The 23,141-nt window shown below is 37.9% G+C and overlaps 1 protein-coding gene across 1 annotated transcript in view; it reads right to left on the bottom strand.

Moving 5' to 3' along the window:
* COL19A1 (collagen type XIX alpha 1 chain) overlaps positions 1-17,311 on the bottom strand; it is a 350,833-nt gene extending 333,522 nt beyond the window's left edge. The window contains exons 1-2 of the mRNA XM_040473872.1: positions 16,986-17,311; positions 3,360-3,486 (exon numbers count right to left, since the gene is read on the bottom strand). Of these exons, the coding sequence (XP_040329806.1) occupies positions 3,360-3,450 (91 nt within the window). The 5' untranslated portion in view covers positions 3,451-3,486; positions 16,986-17,311. The remainder of the gene's footprint in view (positions 1-3,359; positions 3,487-16,985) is intronic.
* Between the last annotated feature and the right edge of the window lie 5,830 nt (positions 17,312-23,141).

Here is a 23,141-nt window from a genome sequence, read left to right as displayed (position 1 = left end):
AAATAAAATAAAATAAAATAAAATAAAATAAAATAAAATAAAATAAAATAAAATAAAATAAAATAAAGAAAACCTGGTAGGTAAGATGCAAGATAACCAGCTAAGAAAGAAAAAAAAAAAAAAAGACAAAAATGTCAGCTAATACTCCCAAAGGTGAGTATTTCTACAAGTGTTTTCCTTAGACATATCATATTAGATTCACGTGGGGAGTCTGTTAAAGAAATTAATTGCTGAATCCCACCCAGCCTGTCTTGCATAATGGCAATCTCAGAGTGGGATTTAGGAATCAATACCCCAGATGATTCTTGGTCAAACTAAAACTGGAAATTGATTTATTGTAGATCCTTCAAATCATTATTATTGTTAAAAGCATTGATTATGCACTAGCATGTCCCTAAAACTGTGTCCATCTCAACCAAAGATTCAAAGATTCATTTTCCTTTCTAACCAAAGAAGTCTTATCCTCTCCTTTTAAGTTGCAAATTGCATTACCTACTAATGCTTCTTAAAAGGAGGGAACAAACAAAATAACTAAAATTAACAACTCAGGCAACAGCAGATGTTGGCGAGGGTGCAGAGAAAGAGGAATCTTTTTGCACTGCTGGTGGGAATGAAAACTGGTGCAGCCACTCTGAAAAACAGTATGGAGCTTCCTCAAAAAATTAAAAATAGAACTACCCTACGACCCAGCAATTGCACTACTAGGCATTTATCCACAGGATACAGGTGTGCTGTTTCGAAGGGACACATGCACCCCCATGTTTATAGCAGCACTATCAACAATAGCCAAAGTATAGAAAGAGCCCAAATGTCCATCGATGGATGAATAGATAAAGAAGATGTGATATACATATACAATGGAGTATTACTCAGCAATCAAAAGGAATGAAATCTTGCCATTTGCAACTACATGGATGGAACTGGAGGGTATTATGCTAAGTGAAATTAGTGAGTCAGAGAAAGACAAAAATCATATGACTTCACTCATATGAGGACTTTAAGAGACAAAACAGATGGACATAAGGGAAGGGAAACAAAAATAATGTAAAAACAGGGAGGGGGACAAAACAAAAGAGACTCATAAATATGGAGAACAAACTGAGGGTTGTTGGAGGGGTTGTGGTAGGGGGATGCACTAAATGGGTAAGGGCCATTAAGGAATCTACTGAAATCATTGCTTCATTGGGGCGCCTGGGTGGCGCAGTCGGTTAAGCGTCTGACTTCAGCCAGGTCACGATCTCGCGGTCCGCGAGTTCGAGCCCCGCGTCAGGCTCTGGGCTGATGGCTCGGAGCCTGGAGCCTGTTTCCGATTCTGTGTCTTCCTCTCTCTCTGCCCCTCCCCCGTTCATGCTCTGTCTCTCTCTGTCCCAAAAATAAATAAAAACGTTGAAAAAAAAAATTTTTTTTGAAATCATTGCTTCATTATATACTAACTAATTTGGATGTAAATTTTAAAAAATAAAAAATAAAGTTAAATAAAAGAAGAAGAAGAAGATGTGGTACATAGATATAATGGAATATTACTTGTCAATCAAAAAAAATGAAATCTTGCCATTACCAATAACATGGATAGAACTAGAGTGTACTATGTTAAGCAAAATTAGTCACAGAAAGACAAATTTCATATGACTTCACTCATATGTGGAATTTAAGATACAAAACAAATGAACATAAGGGAGGGAAGCAAAAATAATATAAAAATAGGCAGAGGGACAAAACATAAGAGACTCTTAAATACAGAGAACAAACTGAGGGTTGCTGAAGGGATCTTGAGTGAGGGGATGGGCTAAATGGGCAAGGGGCATTGAGCAGGGCACTTGTTGGGATGAGCACTGGGTGTTATATGTAGGTGATGAGTCACTGGATTCTACTCCTGAAATCATTATTGAATTATATGCTAACTAACTTGTATATAAATTTTAAAAAAAAAAGGAGAGAACATAAAGAAATTAAGAGTCAAAACATCATCAGAGTGAACGCCCCTTGCCCTATGGACTTCCTTTTGCCATGAGTCACTTCTGATTTATTTCTCACTGAGGAAGGAAAGTGTTTTCCCCCAAAAAAGCATGACAGCCTCAGGATATCATTGATACAGTGGCCGAATATTCAAACTTTCATGTGGATTATTAGGAAATGCACCTCCTGACGAATTAATATAAAAATCACAAAGACTGGGACGCCTGGGTGGCTCCGTCAGTTAAGCGTCCGACTTCAGCTCAGGTAATGATCTCGCAGTCTGTGAGTTTGAGCCCCGCATCAGGCTCTGTGCTGACAGCTCAGAGCCTGGAGTCTGCTCCCAATTCTGTGTCTTCCTCTCTCTCTGTCCCTCCCCTGCTCAGTCTCTCTCTCTCTCTCTCTCTCTCTCTCTCTCTCTCTCTCTCTCTCTCTCTCAAAAATAAATTTAAAAAATTTTTAAAAAATCACAAAGACTTACCTAACACTAAAAGATTAAGATTTGTTATATCTTAGACTGTTTTTATGTGTGCTTCAAACTCAGAAGTCTCTACTAGAGCGTGTTTATACCCCTTAGCAATACTTCTTAAAGATATAGTCAAAATAGTAGGCACAGTAAGACTCATAGTTTCAGAGTGCATCATCATATGTGACCACCGTCAGAATACATTATATGTGATCCTCTGCGTAGGAGAGTTGAAGTGTCTCTTTGCTTAGCAAATGGCTTCTCTAGTGTGTCTAGTTTGACTTAAAAGTACATCTAAATCAGTAGTTTATACATACTCTAAGTTCAAGAAAAGTTTTCCAAATTAGGCATGTAATTATTTTTAAAAATCAGAGATGAGAGTAAATGTTTCAAACTGCCTTCAAGCCCTTTGGAAATATTTGTGAAGTTGATAATTTAATAACTGCAAATAAATATCTATTTAGTGCTAAGTGCTCTAACAACTGTTCATCTTTTGTACATTTCATCTGAGATACTATAAAACTTACTTAAACTACATTTCCTTTTATATCTCCTAGTTTTCACTTTTCCCTAATTAAGATTAGACACGTCCCTGGTTAATCCTAATTAGTGATAGACATATGTACTTCTAACTTATGACAAGGGGTAAAAGAAGAAAAGTACATGCAGAGAATCACACACATATATTTATATTTGTAAATATCAATGAAAGGAAGGAAAGGCTATTTAGACTAATATAATATGGGAAATTTAGGTGATTTTAGAAATTCTCAATGTGCAAAATTAAAGGTCAATGGGAAAAAAGAATGAATTTATTTTGTACTTGTAGATTTAATCTATGGCCTCCTTAACCCCAACAATTTACTTCGATGAGTTTTAAAAATAACTTGAAGACTATAAATAACATTTGGTGACTGGACAAAAGAGGTGGCCTGGATACCTGACTTGTCCCTGACCGTCACGGAAGTGGAAGCAGGAAGCAGAAGCATTGCCATCCAGAGCCAAAGTTTCCAAGAGCCAGCATGCCTCATTGTGCCTCGAAACCATGTGAACAAGTGGCTGCAGGTCTGCAACAAAACAAAATACTGGAATTGAGCTTACAATTCCTTTCATCATTATCTCTAGAAAATCCTCATCACCAAAGAGAACACAATAGATTTTTACACTACATAGAATTATATAATTGGATATATGATTATATATGTAGTTATACATAATTTATCAATATATACCTTAGTGTGTATGAAAAAGTTCCAAAAATATTTTCAGATTACTTCCTAATTATCAATGTCCACACATCCTCTTATAACTTAAATTTTCTCTTCATGTGTTTTTTAAAGCTATACCACTTTAAAATGATTTTATGTATGCAATTTAGAAATATAGACATATATATATACATATATATATACACACACACATATATGCATACACATATGTATGTGTGTGTGTATATATATATGTATATATATATATAAATGTATATATATATATTTCTAAATCCTGGTAAAATACACCTAACATAAAATCTAAAATCTTCATCACTTTTAGGTAGAATTAAGTACCTTCATATTATTGTGTAATCATCACTATCATCCATAATTTCTCATCTTGCAAAACTGAGACTCTATAACTATTGAACATTAACTCCCCATTTTTCCCTCCCCAATCCTTGGCAACTACCACTCTACTTTCTGACTCTATGAATTTGATTACTCTAGGTAACTCATATAAGTGGAATCATACAGTATTTATCCTTTTGTGACTTCATTTCATTTAGCATAATATCCTTAAAGTTCATTCACGTTGAAGCATATGCCAGAATTTCCTTCCTTTTTATTTTAATTTTTTAAGTTTATTTATTTATTTTGAGAGAGAGAGAGAGAGAGAGGGAGGGAGGGAGAGAGAGAGAGAGTGAGAGAATCCCAAGCAAGCTCTGCTCAGCATGGAGCCAATGCAGACTAGATCCCACAACAGTAAGATCATGACCTGAGCTGATATCAAGAGTCCAGTGGCTAACAGACAGCCACCCAGGAGACCCCAAAATTTCCTTCCTTTTTTAAAGCTGAATAATATTGCACTGTATATATATACCATGTTTTTTTTATCCAGTCATCCACTGATGTATACTTGGGTTGCTCCTGCCTTTTGGCTAATGTGAATAATGTTACTATGAACATGAATGTACAAATATCTGTCCAAACCCTGCTGTCAATTCTTTTAGGTACATACCCAGAAACGGGATTGCTGGATCATATGGTAATTCTATTTTTAATTTTCTTAAGAACCAACATACTGTTTGCCATACCAGCTACACCATTTTATATTCCCACAAACAATGCACAACAGTTCCAAATTCTCTCCATCCTCATCAACCTTATTATTATTTTTTTAATAGCAACCATCCTAATGGGTATGAGAGGGTATCTCATTATGTTTTTGATTTTCATTTCCCTAAGGATTAGTGATGTTGAAGGTCTTTTCCTATGCTTATTTCCATTTGTATATCTTCTCTGGAGAAATGCCTATTAAATCCTTTCCCCATTTTATAATCTGGCTATTGTTGAATTGTAGGAGTTCTTTATATATTCTGGATATTAGTCCCTTTCAGACGTATGATATGCCCATATTTTCCTCCTTGTTGTGGGTTACGTCTTCACTCTCTTGATTGTGTCCTTTGCTACAAAGAAATTTACTTTTATGTCATCCAATTTACCTATTGTTCTTGTCACCTGTTCTTTTGGTGTCATCTACAATGGATTTATATTTTTACAATATAATCTTATTATTCACAATTCTATTTTCTCTTCTATACATTAGTGTTACACATTTTGTCTTAACTGATGTTACATTTTCTATAAACATAACTATGTTGTTACTGGGAGGAATAATCACTGCTACTGGAGTGATTACTATACATACATGTGAAAAGCAATCTTTCCTTATGTTTAAAGAAAAGAATGGATATATATAATTCCTGCCTGAGCCTACCACTGGCATCATATTTAACATTAATGTGTTATCATCCATAACCATTTGTTTTTCTAAATATAGACTACTAATTTATAGGTATTATAGTAAAAGATTTAGTAAACAGAATCCCTAAAATGGAAAACTTAAATATTATTCAAATTAATTTTTATAGTGAAATAACATGAAAATAAACTGTAAGTAAAAATATAATGGCTCCTTCAGTGTATTTAACAATTGCAGTATTATTAGAATAGCTATTCTAAGACTTCTAAATATGCAAATAATATTGAATCATTTATTTGCCATCATTTAAATTTTATTCAAGAGTCAAATATAAAGGAATCCATCACACCAATGTCTAAATGTTGTCAGTACACACTCTAGAAAAAAACTAAAGTTATCATCTTTGGTATTCTGCATGTGCCAAATACTCTAAGATCAGCACTTTAAAATTAATTCAAGATTTTAGATATTTCTGGATGAATAGCTAGAAGTAGCAATTGCAACACTAAAATCGTGTGTGGTTCTAAATATCAAACAGCTGGTTTTATGCCTTATTTCTTTTAAACTCTTTCATCTAGATATAGTCTTAATCCTCATATGACTTTGCAAACTTATCCTATTATTTCAGTTAGTAGTTGTTAAAGCAATTAATTCTATTTCAAATAAATGAACTCAAAAATATTGATTTAATTATCACAGATCCTTGATTTTTTTATTTTTAACCACGAATTTTTTTTATCTTCTAGACATTTTTGTCACTTAAAGGGATTTCAATTACTAACACATAGACAAGAATAAAAGAAGTTTTACACTATTATAGTCATTAAATATTCAATAAAAAATTACCATGCAAATAATCTTCAGGTACATATGAATTAAATCATAAAATTTTACCAAATATTTAAGCAGGAATTATCACTGACCTTTCATTTAAAAAAAATTTCAAAGAATAGACCAAGAGAACACAGGTAAATCATTAAGGCAGCAAAATTATTACAATATACTCAACAATGATATTGTAAGAAAGAGAAAATTACTGGCAAATCTCTTTTGAACACAGATGTGAAACTGTCAACAAAATTTTAGTACAGTAGAGGAAAACATCAACAAAACAAAAAGGCAACCTACTGAAAGGGAGAAGATATTTGAAATGATATATCTGATAAGGAGTTAATATCCAAAATATATAAAGAACTTATACAAGTCAACACCAAAAAAAAGAAAAATGGGCAGAGGACTTGAATAGACATTTTTCCTAAATGACTTCTATTAGTTGATAAATTAGCAGTGTAGTATAGAGATTAAAACCATGGCTTAGGTCTGGGCTTTGCCACTTATAAACAAGTTATGTAATCTCACTAAGCCTTCCTTTATTTACCTGAAAACTGATAACAACACTAGCAATAAACTGGGGAAAGTATAGTAGAGGTCTTTGAACATATTAAGTATTCATACAAATTACCTACTATTATAAGTGTTTGCTCTACATATACATAAATAATAAAAATTGGGGGTGCCTGGATGGCTCAGTTAGTTAAGTGTCTGACTCTTGATTTCAGCTCAGGCCATGATCTCAGGGTCCTGAGATCAAGCCCTGTGTCAGGCTCTGCACTGAGGGGGGAATCTGCTCCAGATTCTCTCTTTCTCCCTCTCTCTGTGCCCCTCCTCCGCTTATGCATGTGTGCACTCTTTCTCATAAATTAATTAATTAATTAATTAATTAAATAATTAGTAAAAGTTTAGTTATCTCCTCAGCCTGAGGTTGATAGTGATATTTGGACAATGGGAAAATGTCAAAGCACCCATAAATTTATGTTCATTGAAGCTTTGGTCCCTCTTACAGCAACAAAGACCAGAGAGCTATATAGCCATATGTATATTAACTCAATCTTGAGGTCTCCCAACTGGTTCCTTGAGTCACTTAGAGGTTCATAGCACTTAGCTTCAATCTCATTTATGCAAAACGCTTGAAGAATAAGATGTTATGTTTAGTTGACTAAATGTGCTAGTTATTGATGAATTGCCATTCCACCCTCTAATGAAATGCCTTTCACCAAGTTCAGCAAGAACTTGAGAGAATTCTTTGTTCTCCCCATTTAATTCAAATCTTGGTGGTACTTCCTATAGCTGACTACTCCCTCCTTGAAATCTTCAGTCTCATTGGTCATCCCGGCCCTCACACTCTCTGGGATTTCTCTCTAAATCCCTTCTCAAACCTTTTTGCTACCTGATATCTTAATCCTGGGATCTGTGGGCCTTCCCCACCTTGTCTTTATAATGTCTCTTGAGGTGATCTCACCATTTCTTGGCTTTAAACAGTACCTGTCAGATGAATCTAAAATTTGTATCCCCAATCCAGTCTTCTCTGAACATTAGACTGTAGCCAGCTGCCTATTCTATATTTCCTCTTAGATGGTGCACAAGACACCTGTAATTTAATATGCCCAAATTAAGTGCTTGATTCTCTACCACAACTTACTCCTCTCATGCTCTTCCCAGTCTCAATTAGTGCCCATCAAAATGCTCAAACCAGGAACTCAAGCATCACGCTGATGCTTCTGTCTTCCTTATCACCATCTCCCACATCCAAACAATCAGCAAGTCATATCAGTATTACCCCATACCCATCTCAAATCCATCCACTGCCCTCCATTCTTCTGCCATAATCCTAATTCAGGTTACCCTGGTGTAGATTCCTCAACAACTTCCTAACTCATTTCCCCTCAAATCTGCTATCAGCTTCTGACCATATTCACTCACTACATAGCACAGGAGAGCTTTTCTTAAAATAAAAATTGAATCACATCACTCCCCTGCTTTAACCCTTTAAATGGTTTCCCATTGTACTTTACATGTAATCCAAAAGCCTTTCTATGGCCTTCTAGGCCCTGAGTACTTTAGCTCCTACTCTCCTCTCCAGCTTCACTTGGTACTCTCCTCTTCACTGATATCCTATCCCTCAAATTCCCATGTTCTTTCCAACCTCAGGAGGTGCATGCTGTTTCCTCAACCTGGATCACACTGGGTCCTGTTCATCCTACACCTCTCAATGTAAATGTTACTGGGTGGAAGAGCTCTTACCTGACAGGTAAGTGTCCTTGCCCCATTATTCTCTAGCTCAGACAATTCTGTCTGTGGACATATGTTTATTGCCCCCACTCAACTCTACTCTCCCTTGAAGGCAGAGACTATGTCTGTCTTGTCCATCACCTTATCCTCAGCAGCTAGCATAGTATCTGTGAAAGTAGGGGCTCAATAAACATTCTTTGAATTAAAATAAGTAACAGACTGCCAATTTCCAAATCTTAAGATATAGAAAAACATACTTATCTTTAAATCTGTAGTGATGATAATTTAATCTTTTATAATTCATCAAGCATTTTAAGATCTTATAATATTTCAAGGATCATTACCATGAACATAATATCTACTCGTACATTTAATTCTTAATTTTTCTCTTTTTAAGCTTTTTATTTTAATTCCAGTATAGTTAATATACAGGGTTATATTAGTTTCAGGCGTACATCTCTTTGTACATTTAAAACATATTTACTATTTGAGGTTTCTATTGTTTTGATCCTGATTAAGTACAGATATACTCCCCTCCACTAGGAACATTTTTTTTCCCACTAGGAACATTTGAAAAAAAAAAAAAACTTGATAAAGGTCTCAAAATAAATCTTTGTATATGTTAAAACAAAACACCTTTTCCAGATCCTTAACCTCTGCTTCAGGCAGTTGCAGGGTGGGAAAAACCTCCCTTAGGGTCTTTCTGGACCTCTCCGTCAGATCCTTCTCACTGTCCCCAGAACCTTCAGGCTACTTCTTGCTGCTCTGGACCCACCTCCAGTGCCCTCCAGGAATTCTCAATTCTGGGCCTTGTCCACAATCTCCTCCATCATCAAAACTTCCCAATTTTCTATTTTGTCCCCTCAGCTAGATGACCATCAAGATAGTTTGATAAGGGGCGCCTGGGTGGCGCAGTCGGTTAAGCGTCCGACTTCAGCCAGGTCAGGATCTCGCGGTCCGCGAGTTCGAGCCCCGCGTCAGGCTCTGGGCTGATGGCTCGGAGCCTGGAGCCTGTTTCCGATTCTGTGTCTCCCTCTCTCTCTGCCTCTCCCCCGTTCATGCTCTGTCTCTCTCTGTCCCAAAAATAAATAAAAAAAAAAAAAGTTGAAAAAAAAAAATAAAAAAAAAAAAAAAAAGATAGTTTGATAAATTTATACAAGCCAATGTTGTCACAATTTAACTTATTGCTCTTCTTAGGTAAGATTTAAATGTTAACACAGACCTTCAATGCTATCCCAATGGATTGCCCAACGAAGAGCCTCAGAATAATATATGTGGATATGGATGTTACTAAAGGCCTCAAATCACTTTTTTCAAAACTTGTACAAAGATGGCTCATGATACATTTTAAGAAGGATGTGGGGAATATTGGTTACACATGTTCTCATTTTCTGAAGCACAATTTCTTTTATATGTGTATTTTTTGAGAGGCAGGCATGTCTCTTCCTAACACTATTGCATTATAGGACAAGAGATGCACATATCATATGTCTAAATATATGAAAGTTAAAAATAAAGCTAATAAGACTAAGAATAAATATGTTTTTTTCCTTTTATCTTGGCAAGTATACCTTCACAAAGACTTGAAAGCCCAAGTCAAGTTTGGAATTGAATACAGAAGGCTATAAGGGATTAACTAGACTCTGGCCTGGACCAAAGCTCTTCCCTCACTTTTTCCCATTCTTGGCTTGGTCTGCACCATGAGGGGCCTCACCTACATGTATGAGAAGATACCAATAAGTCTAAGCTCTGTCCATAACACCTGCAAGCAGTCACTCCTTGATACCTGCTTGGGCCTAAGAGTGTTCCCACCAGTGACTTGGTTTGCCCCTGGAAAGACGAACCCAAGGAAGAGGTCTGCCAGGTCTTATAAGAGGACTAAGGGTACTTTGGTCAAGGAATTTCAGGATCTTGGGTTCCCAGAGCCTCAACTAGCAGCTTGAGCTTTGTGTGGATGGGTCCCCTTATATCTGTGGACTCCTAACTCTGAGAGCAGAAGCACATCCAGAGCAAGGCCACATAAGGGCCTTCCAAAATGTAAGGCCCAGAACAGGGACCTTGTTGCCTGGGCCTAAGGAGAGTACAGAAGACAAGTACCAGGCCCTCATTCTACAGATATGAAACATTAAAGCTCATAGAGAAGATCCCAGAGCCTGAGATACAAGTCCAGCTCTTCTTCACTAAGAAGCCAGTGCTGTTACACCATGATGTTTACTATCAGGATGTGGGATAGACCTTTAACTTCCTTAAGTTAAGTTAAGAAGTTCCTCAGTTGGCTGAACAACCGACTCTTGGTTTTAGCTCAGGTCATGATCTCAAGGTTCATGAGTCCAAGGCCCACATCAGGCTCCCCACTGGTGGTGTGGAGCCTGCCTGGGATTTTCTCTCTCCCTCTCTCTCTGCCCCTGCCCTGATCACTCTGTCTTTCAAAATAAGTAAATAAACTTAAAAAAAAAAAAAAAAAAAAAAAAAAAGCTATCCAGATCCGGGCTGTAGTTCTTTCCCAGCACTACAAAGTACCAAAGTTCTAAGTGTGAGTATTCCAGTACTGTCAGTCTTGAGCAGACAACAGTGCTGAGGAGCCGATGAACCATCTAAAATCATCCAGATAGCCCTATTTATAACCTATTTCCCAATGCTATGACAACAAAGAGATAAAGACCAACTGAAGGTCTGGCTATGATCTCTACTTCTAACCCATTATTCTCACCATCCTTGCCCAAGTGGAATAGTTTTGATACTGGTTGGCATAAGGCAATTTAAAAAGGAGTCACTGTCCTTTAAATTTCCATTATTCAGCTCTTGAAACCCTGTAAGGCAACTATGACACTGAAAATATTTTAATTAGGACATGAATTTTTTTATTCCTTATATATTTTTGAGAGAGAGAGAGAGAGAGAGAGAGAGAGAGAGAGAGAGAGAGAGAGAATGGAAGCAGGGCAGTGGCACAGAGAAGGGGACAGAGGATCCAAAGTGGGCTCTATGCTGCTCAAACTCTTGAACTGCACGATCATGATCCCAGCTGAAGTTGGACACTCAATCAACTAAATCACCCAGGTCCTCTAGGAGATGGATTTTTAAAAATTCTTTGTCAATCTAGATTAATGTACACAGAGCATAGAAAAGACAGAAAAGAGCAGTGGAAAACCTTAATCTTTCATTCCATCCATACAATGAGACTCCTACTATGTGCCACAGGGGATATAGTAGTCACTGGGGATACAGCAGTGAGCCAAATAGGGGAAGTCCCAGGTGTCACTCTGGTAAGGGAGACCAAAAATAAACAAACATACACATCATCTTTGAAAGACAGACACTAGGAACTAAAGGAAAGCAGAGTAAATAGGATGATGAAATAATAGGCTTGCTAGATAAGATGGTCAGGGGCTTCTCAGAACAAACTTTTGAGTAAACCAAACCAAATCTGCCTACAGAACATGAATCATTTTATAATGCTCATTCTGCATCTTTGAAATTTGGTATTAGGTAAAGAGTCTGAGTGTTAGAGTTAAGACATAAATAGAAAATAACACGGAAAAGACAAGTGAAAGAAGAAAAAGGAGAAAATAGAAAAGAGTACTGATTCACTTTATGTAGGCTGTTAAATGAGCAACACATTTCAACTTTTAAAAAAGTAAGTTTGATTTGTTACATGACTAAACCCATGTTCTCAGAGCATTCATTACAAAGAGTAATGCTGTGTGACTGGGTAGGGGTTTGATTCTTAAATCAAACTTCTTGACTACCTTCAAATATGCCTGTACATAACTCCAAGAAAATCTGGCCATAGTGTTGTGAAGTCACAGATCTTTTAAATAAGCAAAAAAAAAAACCAAACAAAAAAAAAAACCAACCAAACAAACAAACAAAAAACAGGTGTTAACACATTTGTTCTTTTACCAATCTTTAGAATCTATCTTTAGTGAAGCTAGAGCAGAGTCTATCAACTATTAGAGAAAACCAGCTGAAAAGACATGCCTATAGAGTTAAATTCCAAGCCAATAATAGGACAAAAAAATCTCAACATCTTAGGACTAGATTTAGCATTATTTCATAATTTCATCAATAATGAAATTGAAGCTGGTGTGCAGAAGTCGGATGCAGCTTAGGCAAGGTTTCTGCCCTTATTACAATCTACAGAAAGCTCTTGACCTTTATATTTTAATTACAGGCATCCTTTTTACCTTAATAATCTGAGTTAGACATTTCAAAATCCGCTTTAATTCATTCTTTACCCCTCCCATATCAAATCTCTATCAAGTCTATCAAATCTACTTTTACAAAGTTCCTTTGAATCCATACCAACTTATTCATCCTCACAAAAACTGATTTACTTAACGTCCTTACCATTTCTCATCTGTAAAAAACTAGATTCCTCTGTTTCAGTCTCGTTCCCCTTGATTTTATATCCCTACTGCTCAAGACTTCTATTTCCATGACAGATCTAATCACTTCAGTGCTCTGCTTTTTTGAAGTCTCCTGGTGGTTTTTCATTGGCTATTCCTAAGGGAACCACTCAAGACTCTCTCACCATTAGTGGAGTCCTCAACTCATCTGACCAGTCTCATGGCCTGCTACCTCCTTCCAAACAAACTCCACTCCATAAAACCCGTCACGATTACCCCACATGTGCCAGGCTTCTGCACATGCAGTTTTGGCTGTTGGGATATCTTTCCGTTCTCTTTCCACCTGGTGATCATTTACTCTGCCTTCCACATGCAATTCAAATACCATGTCTTCTATGAAGTCTGCAGGAACCATCACAGAGTTCATTTATTCACTGTCTTGCAATCTAATAGAGTTCAGTTCCCACCTCTGCTTCAGCACAGTCTATACTGCACTTTAATAACTTATGTACATTCCGTCCCCCCTCCATACTGAATATCTTACAGAAAAAAAAGTGTCTTATCATTCGTGTTTTGTTCAAACATTAAATTATGTTTTAACACTAGCATTTAGTAGGTATTCGATCAATTTGTAGGAACACAGTCTAAGGCAATATGTTTCCAAAATTAAACAAATGAAAGGTTCAACCTGTTAAGTAATATATGCAGATATGGACTTAACATTTACAGAAAGATAGGAGGTGAAGAATTACAGACCAATATAGAAAAAAATTACTAAAAGAAAGCTCAGTGAACATAAGTTCAGTTATTTAATGAGACGCACAAAACATACTATTACTGAATTTCTCTTCCTTCACAGAAAATATATTCCCTGGTTCTTAATGTTTATAATCCTCTAAAGCTGATCAACTCTACCACATTTTCTCAAAATTCTGTGTTATTTCTCCTGTCACTTCAAAACTAGCACCTACTTCCAGAGGGTCTCCAAACTCAGGTCCCCTTTAAACATGCTTAACTGATTCTCATCATCCTCAACAACTTGTTTGGTTAATTGATACACTTCCCTGAAATATCATTGTCTCCATCAACTTTTTTTGATACCATTCTCAACTTCCACCATTATGAGTGACCTACATTTTTTTGGATATCAATTCTTTAGCTCTGTTTCCACAGATATATCTATATCAACGATCCAATGCCACTTAAAATTCTAAATTAACATATATATTTCCTTATCTATCCAGTTTTCCTAATTTTTCCATCTGAAGGGCTCTATGACCTAATAATCTTACAATCTCATAATTCCTTTTGATTGTTTTCAAAGAGGTATCAGAGACCCTTTGGGCCTCACAAATATCCTAGTATTCTACTGGCATTCACCCTCTTTCTATCAATTTCCAAATTTAATACGCAACTTCCTCATCTGATTATATCACTACTGGCCTACAAAATAACACCCCAAAGAGCCCCTTGCCTCTCAGCCTCTCCTTTCCAGTCTCTCCCTGGCAAGTGTTATCTGCTCTCCTCATCTCCGGTTTCATTCCAGCTTGGATTCTCTGTCTTACCAGGCACATGACTGCTCACTCCCACCTCTAAGCCTTCACACATGCCATTCCTTCTGGCTGGAATGCCCTCTCTCTTGCTCTCTTCTGCTAAGCCTCTTTATTCTCTGCCTCTTTAAGATATATGACTTTAATGCAGCCTGCCCTGAATAATCCAACTCCAATCCCATTCATTCTCTTTTTTCCAAGATCCTTTCCAGGTTATATATTAGCATCTCTCTCTAGTCTTACTAATTTTTCATTTTCCACTTGAATTTGTAATTATGATGCCACTTAGCCTCACAACTGTGGTTTCTATCTCCATATCTTCTCTTGCCTCTAAAACCATCCACTGTCTGTACCCACTGGGCATTTCTACCTGCTCCAAAAAAATGAACTACAATTTCAGCGAGAGAGATTAAACTGAAAGACCATAAAGTAGATAGAAATTTTCCATTTCTGGAGAATACCATGGGCTTCCTTCTGTTTTAGATGGTTTCCTTGGATGACAATGATTCAGATACAGAGATAATGTCCCAACTGTGATAATAATGACATTTGCTTTTCTTTCACCTTTTTGCTTTTTCTCTGGCCTTTTCATATCAGGTTCAGGCTCGCTCTGCTGCTCTATCACCACACCTCCACCCTCCTTTCCCAGGAAACCCAACTTAGATTCCTTACCAGTTTGAGAGCTCAGGCCAGACAAAACCTCATGGAAGCACCTGCCAGTCACTTTCTCCATTTTCTATCCCCTAGAGAGAGAATGAATTTTTCCACCCCTGGCGATTGCCTCCTTCTTTTCCATCCTGAAGACATATTCCCAGTCAAAGAACCATGTCAAGCCTCCTCAGGAAGAGATTTTAGGTACGTGTGCACCATCTGAACAACTAAACATCTCAGTTTCTCCTTGGCAGGCACATACCAAAAACCTCTACTTGAGTCCCACTACAGCTCTCTCCTCACACACCAGTAAGGAGATGCTGAGAGACCACACGTTTGATAAAGTGGTGTGTTTCTTTGTTTGTTTGTTTGTTTGTTTGTTTGTTTGTTTTAATCTCTTTAAAAAAAACGGCAGTGCTGCTTGGTTTGGATTGAGAATAGCAAGCGCCATTGCTCTCTCACTTTTTGTTGGGGTAGGGGTAGGGAGAGATGTTGGAGTGGTTTTATTTCATTCCCTCCATTATCAAGCACATATAAATTCCTCCTGAGCGTCCCAACCATCCTCCCACCTTGTTTCTCCTCAGATTTCTCCTCCAAGCAGAAGACGGGACCAATCAGTCTTGCAACTGTGGATGCATCGAGGCAGCACAAGTATTTCCTTTACCCTTGCACTCCCCAACCTCAAGCTGGGGCTCACCATCACTCACTGCTGCAATTCCTGGATGGTTCCATTAAAACTCTGCGCATTCTCGGGTTCTGGGTTCTCCTCTTTTTGATCCCCAGCCCACTGTCCCCTGAGGCTAGCAGTGAGTTCTGGTACCCTGTCCCTCTCCATTTCCCCACCTCTCCCAGCCTCTGGGGCTCCTGCAACCTGGCCAGCCCACCACCGACCCGCCTGCTCCCTCCCTCCCTCCCCCTTCCCGGGACAGGTTTCGCTTACGCGCCCGCCTGCTCAGAATGAGCTAGCGTGCCCGGCGGCCGAGGCGCGCTTGGTTCCGGGCCAACAAACTTCTTCGGGACCCTGCAGTGCCCTAGCGGGCTGCGCGGCGCCGCCTCCCTCCTCACGGCCGCGGTGGCGTCGGCGCCGGCGCGCTGACGGCGGTGGCGGCTGGATCTCGCAGCTAAGGCGGCGGAGGAGGGGGCCGCGTTCTCCGAGTGCCGGGACCTGGACGTTCCCGCGGCGGTGGCGGTGGCGGCGGCGGCGGCAGGGACGGCGAGGACGGCGGGGACGACGGCGGCGGCGCTCGGTCGGGCCGCGCTGCGCATGCTGCAGGGTAATGAAGGAGCAGCGCCGGACGCCTGGAGGCTGACCGGGGCTGGGGGAGGCCCTAGTCCCGGGGTCCCCGCCCGCGCAGCCCCTGGAAGCAGCACTTGGGAGAAATACCCGCATGTCAGAATAAGTAACCCCGGGCCCGAGAGCTAGGCGCCGGAACCTCGCGTCTGCCAGTTTACACCCCTTAACTGTCTCCTGGTTTCCAGTGGGTAACGTCTCTAGACGTAGACCAAAAAATACGATCTAACGGCATGAATTTCTATTGAGTTTATTTGTTTTGTGCATTTAACCCCATGGATATGTTCTTCTGTCTTTGATGTCTGTTCTCACCCGCATCAGCGGTGCTGGTAGCTCTCCTTTACAAACACTCGTAGCCAGAAAAATCACCTAGAACTAAAGTATAACGCATAAAGCCTGCATTATGTGAACATCTGAGCACAAACTACATCATATATAGCATATTAAAGTGGCCGTAACGTTCCAAACGTTTTTGGTCCCGTCGTTAAGCCACCTATGGGAATGCGTAATTGCAGGTGTGCATTATTTATCCACCAAAACATATTTACATGTGTAGCACAGTTTTTACATTTTCTTGAAAAGCAGATGCACGCAAATGACCAGAGACACGAGCAGATGATATAGAACCGGCATGTGTGCGAGAGATCAAGGGAAACGGCCGGTGGCAAAGCTGCGCAGCTTACCTTGAATGTGTGTTTGAGCCCCTCAGAGGCGCAGTGGAGTCAGGCCAGGGCTGCCGCACCGCCGAGGAGTGGCCCGAGTGAGCTCCCTGCGAGTGGGGAAGGGGGACGCATCTCTGCCCTTATTAGTCTCTCCCAGTGTGACCCTCCCACTCGACGAGGACGAGGACTCCGCAAGACAGGACTCCGCCAACTCATGCACAGGTTTTCCTTAATTACAACAATGTCGCCTTAGAGCTAGGAATAATGACTGCCAGGTTTTTGTTTTATTAGCAGTTTCACAGAATGACTATTGGAGGCAGGTGCTTAGAGTTTCTCACTTTGATTATGAAATGTCTTCAAAGTATTGTGTGTGGCATACATTCACAGGTAATAATTGGCTTCTTAATAGTTGAGCTAAAAAAAGATATCATTTGTGTATCATTTTTCACTTTTATGTCAGTTTATTTAAAGTTAATCAAGAGAGACTGTCTGCCTTCTAATCATGTTCATGTGTACAGGTTTGTGTGGTATGGTTTGTCTCAGAGTTCATAAAAGTATTTTGTGATTTTAAATATTATGTCTTTCTGTGGATTGGTGCTATAAATCCTGGGTTTTGAACTCTTTGGGATCTCTTTGAACATGTGAAGGTAACATTTTTCTGCAGATCTCTGTGTAGGTATTTGTGGGTGTGTGGAGAGTTCCATATCTATCTATCTATCTATCTATCTATCTATGTGTGTATATATATATGTGTATATATATATATTTGGGTATATATACTAGGTATACATGTATATTTGAAGGCATATATACATATATGTATACACATATTGTGTGTATGAATACATATACATACATATATATATATATATATATTTGAAAGAAAAGTAAAACCATTATAGAATTCAGAAAAATAATCAGGCATTAGAAAACAGATAAATTGGTTTAATCGTCTTTAGTTCAGTATTGCCATATTGGGGAAATAATATAAAATATGTTATTGATGCATAATGGTGAAAATCAGTAAGCTTAAAAGTTACCTTAAACCATAGAAATATGCTTCATGTGTCAGGGCTCATAAATCAGGTAACAAATAAAATCTGGCTGGCAAAAAATAAAAATGTTAAGAAAAATTTTAGGAAATAGCCCATTCCCACTTCATTGAAGTCAAACTATTAAAGAGTCAACTTTAATAGTGGTTTTTAAACCTGTCTTTCATTGTAGTCCAAATACCTGCATTTAGTGTTGCATCCATAGTGATGCAAACCATGTTTATAAGGCTAAATTTAAAACCTCTTGGTATGTTTCCTTCTGGTGTGATTTTCATCACTAATTTTTGGTTGACTGTGGAAAGAGGCCAAGGAGGGAGGATATCACATGAGTCACGCTGCTCAAATGGCCATTTGGAAACCATGATTCACAAATCTTCATCAGATTTTTGGTGATTCTTCTCTAATTTTTTAAAAGCATTGTCCCTATTTGAATTCTTTTTTTTTCTCTTTAAGCGATTGTACATTACCCTTCAATTACTAGTGAATTGAAATAAGAGCATCTGTGTTTTATTTCTCTGATAGACAATTATATTCACTTTATTTACATTTAATTAGTACTATTTAAAGCAAGGCTTTAAAACTACTTAACAGAAAGCCTGAAATTTTGCCTCTAATTTGTGTTTTAATACAAGTAAATCATCTTTATTTTAGCATTATTTTCACAAACACTTTAATAATTTCATAATCTTTATATGTTTTTGACCTAACCGCTGTTGTATTTGTCTTTCTATCTCAGATTGCTCCTTTTTCTACTCACAGCATTGAACTGAACAAGAGTTTGGAGAAATGATTAAAAATAAAAATTATTATTATCTGTTGCTTAGTTTGTTCCTAGATACACCAACAATCCCAGGTCAATAAATAGTCCTGGTTTTTCTTCCAGGAAAGGGTTCAAACTGGGGCTGGTTTCGTAATAACAAAGTATTATAGCCCTGGATTTTGGCCTGTTAGCAAATTCTTTTCATCGAATTTTAAAGTGACTTCAAATAGAAAGAGCCCCTAACCAAGCACCTTTTATTTATCCAACCCAAATACAATTATAAATGATCAGTTTTTCTACTCGCTTCTGAAGCTACTGCTGGTAAAGGAACATCTGAAAATAATAGGAGATCTGACAGGACTTTGAATTCTGGCAAACAGCTTGCAGGGCTTCTAATGGCCAGCTTAGCTGTATGCACGTGCTTTAAAAAATTAAAAAGATTTGAAACACAAACTGCTTTCGACATTTATGCACCATGGAAGTCATGTTTAACTATTTTTATGCCATATGAGGAATAAATACCTTTAATACATTAAAAAACTGTTCCATACAGTTTTAAGTACAGTGTAAAGCCCCACTTACATAATCTAAGTGACATAAAAGGAACACTGCACCATATTTTGATAATTGCCCCATAATAAATTTAAAGAATGTATTTTTTGTCTAAGCCTCGCTTCTTAATCTCCTGGGTAAACACGGCTATTTGTTTTTCCTTTTCTTCTTTTTTCTGTACTTCTGTACTCCCAGCCATGTTTCTTTGCCTTTTCCTTTTCGTAATTCCTTTCACTCTTCTCCTCCTTCAGAGTTTCCATTTTCCAAGAAGAAAGAATTTCAGCATTGCCCCCAGCTAACTTCTTAGTTACCAAACCATAAGAGTGTTCATTCTTTATTGAATTTACAGGGCACAGCCATACATGACTCCCATACATATCCCATGGAAATACTTCAATGCATCAATAGTGGATGAACAGACGTTACTGTTAACTGTAATTACCAAGTCTGACTTGTCATCGCCTGCACGCACTTCCCATTCTTTTCCTTTTTAGACCAGTACCACATGTGGTATTCTTAAAGGTAAACAGAAAGTAGTCATACTAGTTCTAAATTTGTAGTAATCATCAAAAGTAAGGGCTTTTAAAATTTTTTAGATGCTATTTTTACCATTGTTTCTGAAAATAATTCTCCTCACAGAAAATAATATTCCACTGGTTGTTGTTAGGCTTGCTTCCATTCCTGGAAGATATTCTAGCTCCTCACATTGACTCAGCTTAGAAATGAGAGGAAGAGGTGATCATAGATCTGACATTCACTTAGTTCATTAGACTTACTTCCTACGGATCGGTGACCCTGAAAGGAAATATGCTAAAAGGCAAATGCCTGACTGGGGAAAATGTTTATTAATACACATCAGCTCTCAAAAATATTTTTTTAAATGGAGACAGATAAACATCCCAATAGAAAAATAGGCAAAAATATGAGAAGGCAATTCACAAAGGAAATGCAAGTGGTCAGTTAACACATGAAAAATATTCAATTAAATTAGTATTCAAAGAAATACACATTTCTAAGCAAATGATTTTTTTCTCCTACCCATTTTGCTAGGACTAATATTAATGATTATGTTCAGTGTTGTCATAAACGAGGAGCGTTCTCACACTTCTAGAAGCAGCACAAAATAGTTGTCTTTCTGAAAGGGCAAATTAGCCATGCATATTAAAACTTTGAAAACTCCTCTGAAACCATAACTGCTTATTTCTGACTTATGATTATGGGGGATTTTGATTTCTTCCTTTTGCTTATCTATGATACTATAAAGTTTCTATAGTGAATGTGTATTACTGTTATAATAAAAACATAACAAACTAATGTGGTATTTTCTATATCTCCAACAAATTAAAAAAGCAACAGTGTTGAGAGAGCTGAGAAATTTGCCTCTCAAGTACTCTTTTCAATCATTTCCAGCAGGAATCTTCTAGGTAAAAATTAGTATGTAACTTGAAACATTTGAACTTACTCCAGTGACTTCACTAGGAATCAGATATTAATTAAACCGTTCATTCCACACACATTTTTGACCACACACATTTTTGAATGCGTCTTAAGCTGAGCACTGTAGAGTATACAAGGATAGGTTGCACATGGGCCCCACCTCGTGGAGTTTAACATTTAGTAAGAGAGAGAAGACATGTATACATACACAATGATGTCATGATATGAAAATACAAAGTGCAATAAAGTAGATATAAAATACTAGGAAAGCTCAAAGGGGAAGAAAACCATATTGATATGTATAAGCATGAGAGTCAAAAAATTTCAGTGAACAAAAATATATCCATTGTTTTGTCAGTCTAAATAAATATAACTAAAAGTCATCGTAGAATCATAGTACTAGAAAGGGCACCGTAACTAAATAGTTAATTGTGACATACTAAGTTTACTGTTCCTATAATATTTGTTGAAAGAATCAACAAAAGAAAAAAAAATTAAGAATCAGCAAAGAATAAGCCCACTTATGTCCCGATTCAGATGAGGAAAATGAAGTTTCTTTCCTACAGAGCTAAATCCTTTCCCAGGAATTCAAGGCCTTAAACAGTGTCATCTCAGTCCCCTCACCTGAAACGCCTGTGAGGCCACAACCAGATTAAATGCTCGTAGCTACAGAATGAACAGGCCCAGTGCTTTCTCCATGCTGTTACTCACGCTTCTTCCATCTGAACCTCGAAGTGACCACTGAAATTCTGCCAGTCATTCGAGGCATGTTTCAGGTGTTATCCATAACATGGTTTCTTCCCTGGCCTCCTCTCACCAAACTCTCCCCCCACTTCTAGACAGTGGTGTGGTTTGCTCTTGTTAAATGACAATCTACTTTCCATCACCTTGTTTCACACAATTCTGTATTGGGCCCTCTGACATGATTGTTAACTCCTTCAGGACTAGAATGGAGTCTTCTCCTCCCCCCACCTTTTTTTCCAGTTTATTTATTTTGAGAGAGACAGAGCAAGCAGAGGCGAAACAGAAAGAAGGGGAGAGAGAGAGAGAGAGAGAGAGAGAGAGAGAGAATGTGAAGCAGGCTCTGCACTGCCAGCACAGAACCTGACACAGGGCCCAAACCGTGAGATCATGACCTGAGCCGAAATCAAGGATGGGATGCTTAACCAACTGAACCACCCAGGTGGCTCCTTTTTTAGTAATGCCCAGAGCACCTAGTATAATAAATTATTTTTTCTTAATATTATCATTAAATATTTGTTGAGATGAGGCCTGTAGATGTTAACCAAGAACATACAATTTTCTAATTACAAAGTATGGACTGAATCTCAGAGTGAATATGGAAAAATGGTAGATTCATTTTGGTATGCTATCTAAGAGAATTAAATTACTAGACTGCTAACTTGATCACAGGATAATTTGTTCCCACCTATAAAAGATTCTAAGAACAGGGACTTCTTTTTTTCTTTTTTTGAGGGCAGCAATGTATCGAGAGAGCAAGACTATTATTAGTTGAAAATGTCTTCATCCTATGTCCCCTTCACTCCTTTTCCAAACAAAAGGTAAATTTTCATTATTAAAAAAGAGAACACAACTCTGTTTAATCTCTTATTACACTTAATACATGAAAAAGAACCCCTAATTAAACTTTGTTCTAACTCTTGAATGTTTTTAAATAACGACCCCTCTATACAACATTTAAAAAAAAATCAACATTGGCACAGTATAAATGATTGGTTAGTTAGTACATTATGTCAGGTTATACAATTATAATTCTTTTCATTGTAACCTCTTTTGAAGCATTTATTTTCAACTTCAAAAGTTATTTAGCTTATTCAGTGATTCTCATGAAATCATTTCTTAAAAAATCATTTGCTAGGCCTGGTGCTAAGTGCTTTACATATTTCATCTTTTTGAAATCCTTCAACAACCATATTGTCCTATTTTCGCAGCTTAGGACCAAGCTGAGCTTGACTTGCACCCCAGTCTGTCTCATTCCAATGTCCAGGCTCTTATCCACCATGCTCTGGAACATTGTCTTTAATTATTTTTCAACGAACATTTTGCTACCCTACACCATCCAACAGACTGGTTGAATGGGCGCTCAAGGCAAAGCAGAGGCCTCAAAGTTATGTGGCAACAATTTCCCTTACAAGATAATGTGGACAGCGCCCAGGAGATCAATGGGTTGAGCGACTATCTCTTGATTTCAGCTCGGGTCTTGATCCCAGGGTCGTGGGATGGAGCCTGCATTGGGGTCTGCACCGAGCATGGAGCCTGCTTAAGGGTCTCTCCCTCTCTCTCTCTCTCTCTCTCTGCACTTCTCCCCAGGTTGTGTGATCTCTCTCTCTTTCTTTTTTTTTTTTTTTTTTTTTT

The sequence above is a fragment of the Herpailurus yagouaroundi genome, unplaced genomic scaffold (assembly GCF_014898765.1).
Source record: "Herpailurus yagouaroundi ecotype Mexico unplaced genomic scaffold, PumYag 139, whole genome shotgun sequence".
Classification (NCBI taxonomy): Eukaryota; Metazoa; Chordata; class Mammalia; order Carnivora; family Felidae; genus Herpailurus; species Herpailurus yagouaroundi.
The sequence above is the reverse complement of the archived record's forward strand: the minus strand, read 5'-3'. Positions and strand labels throughout refer to the sequence as shown.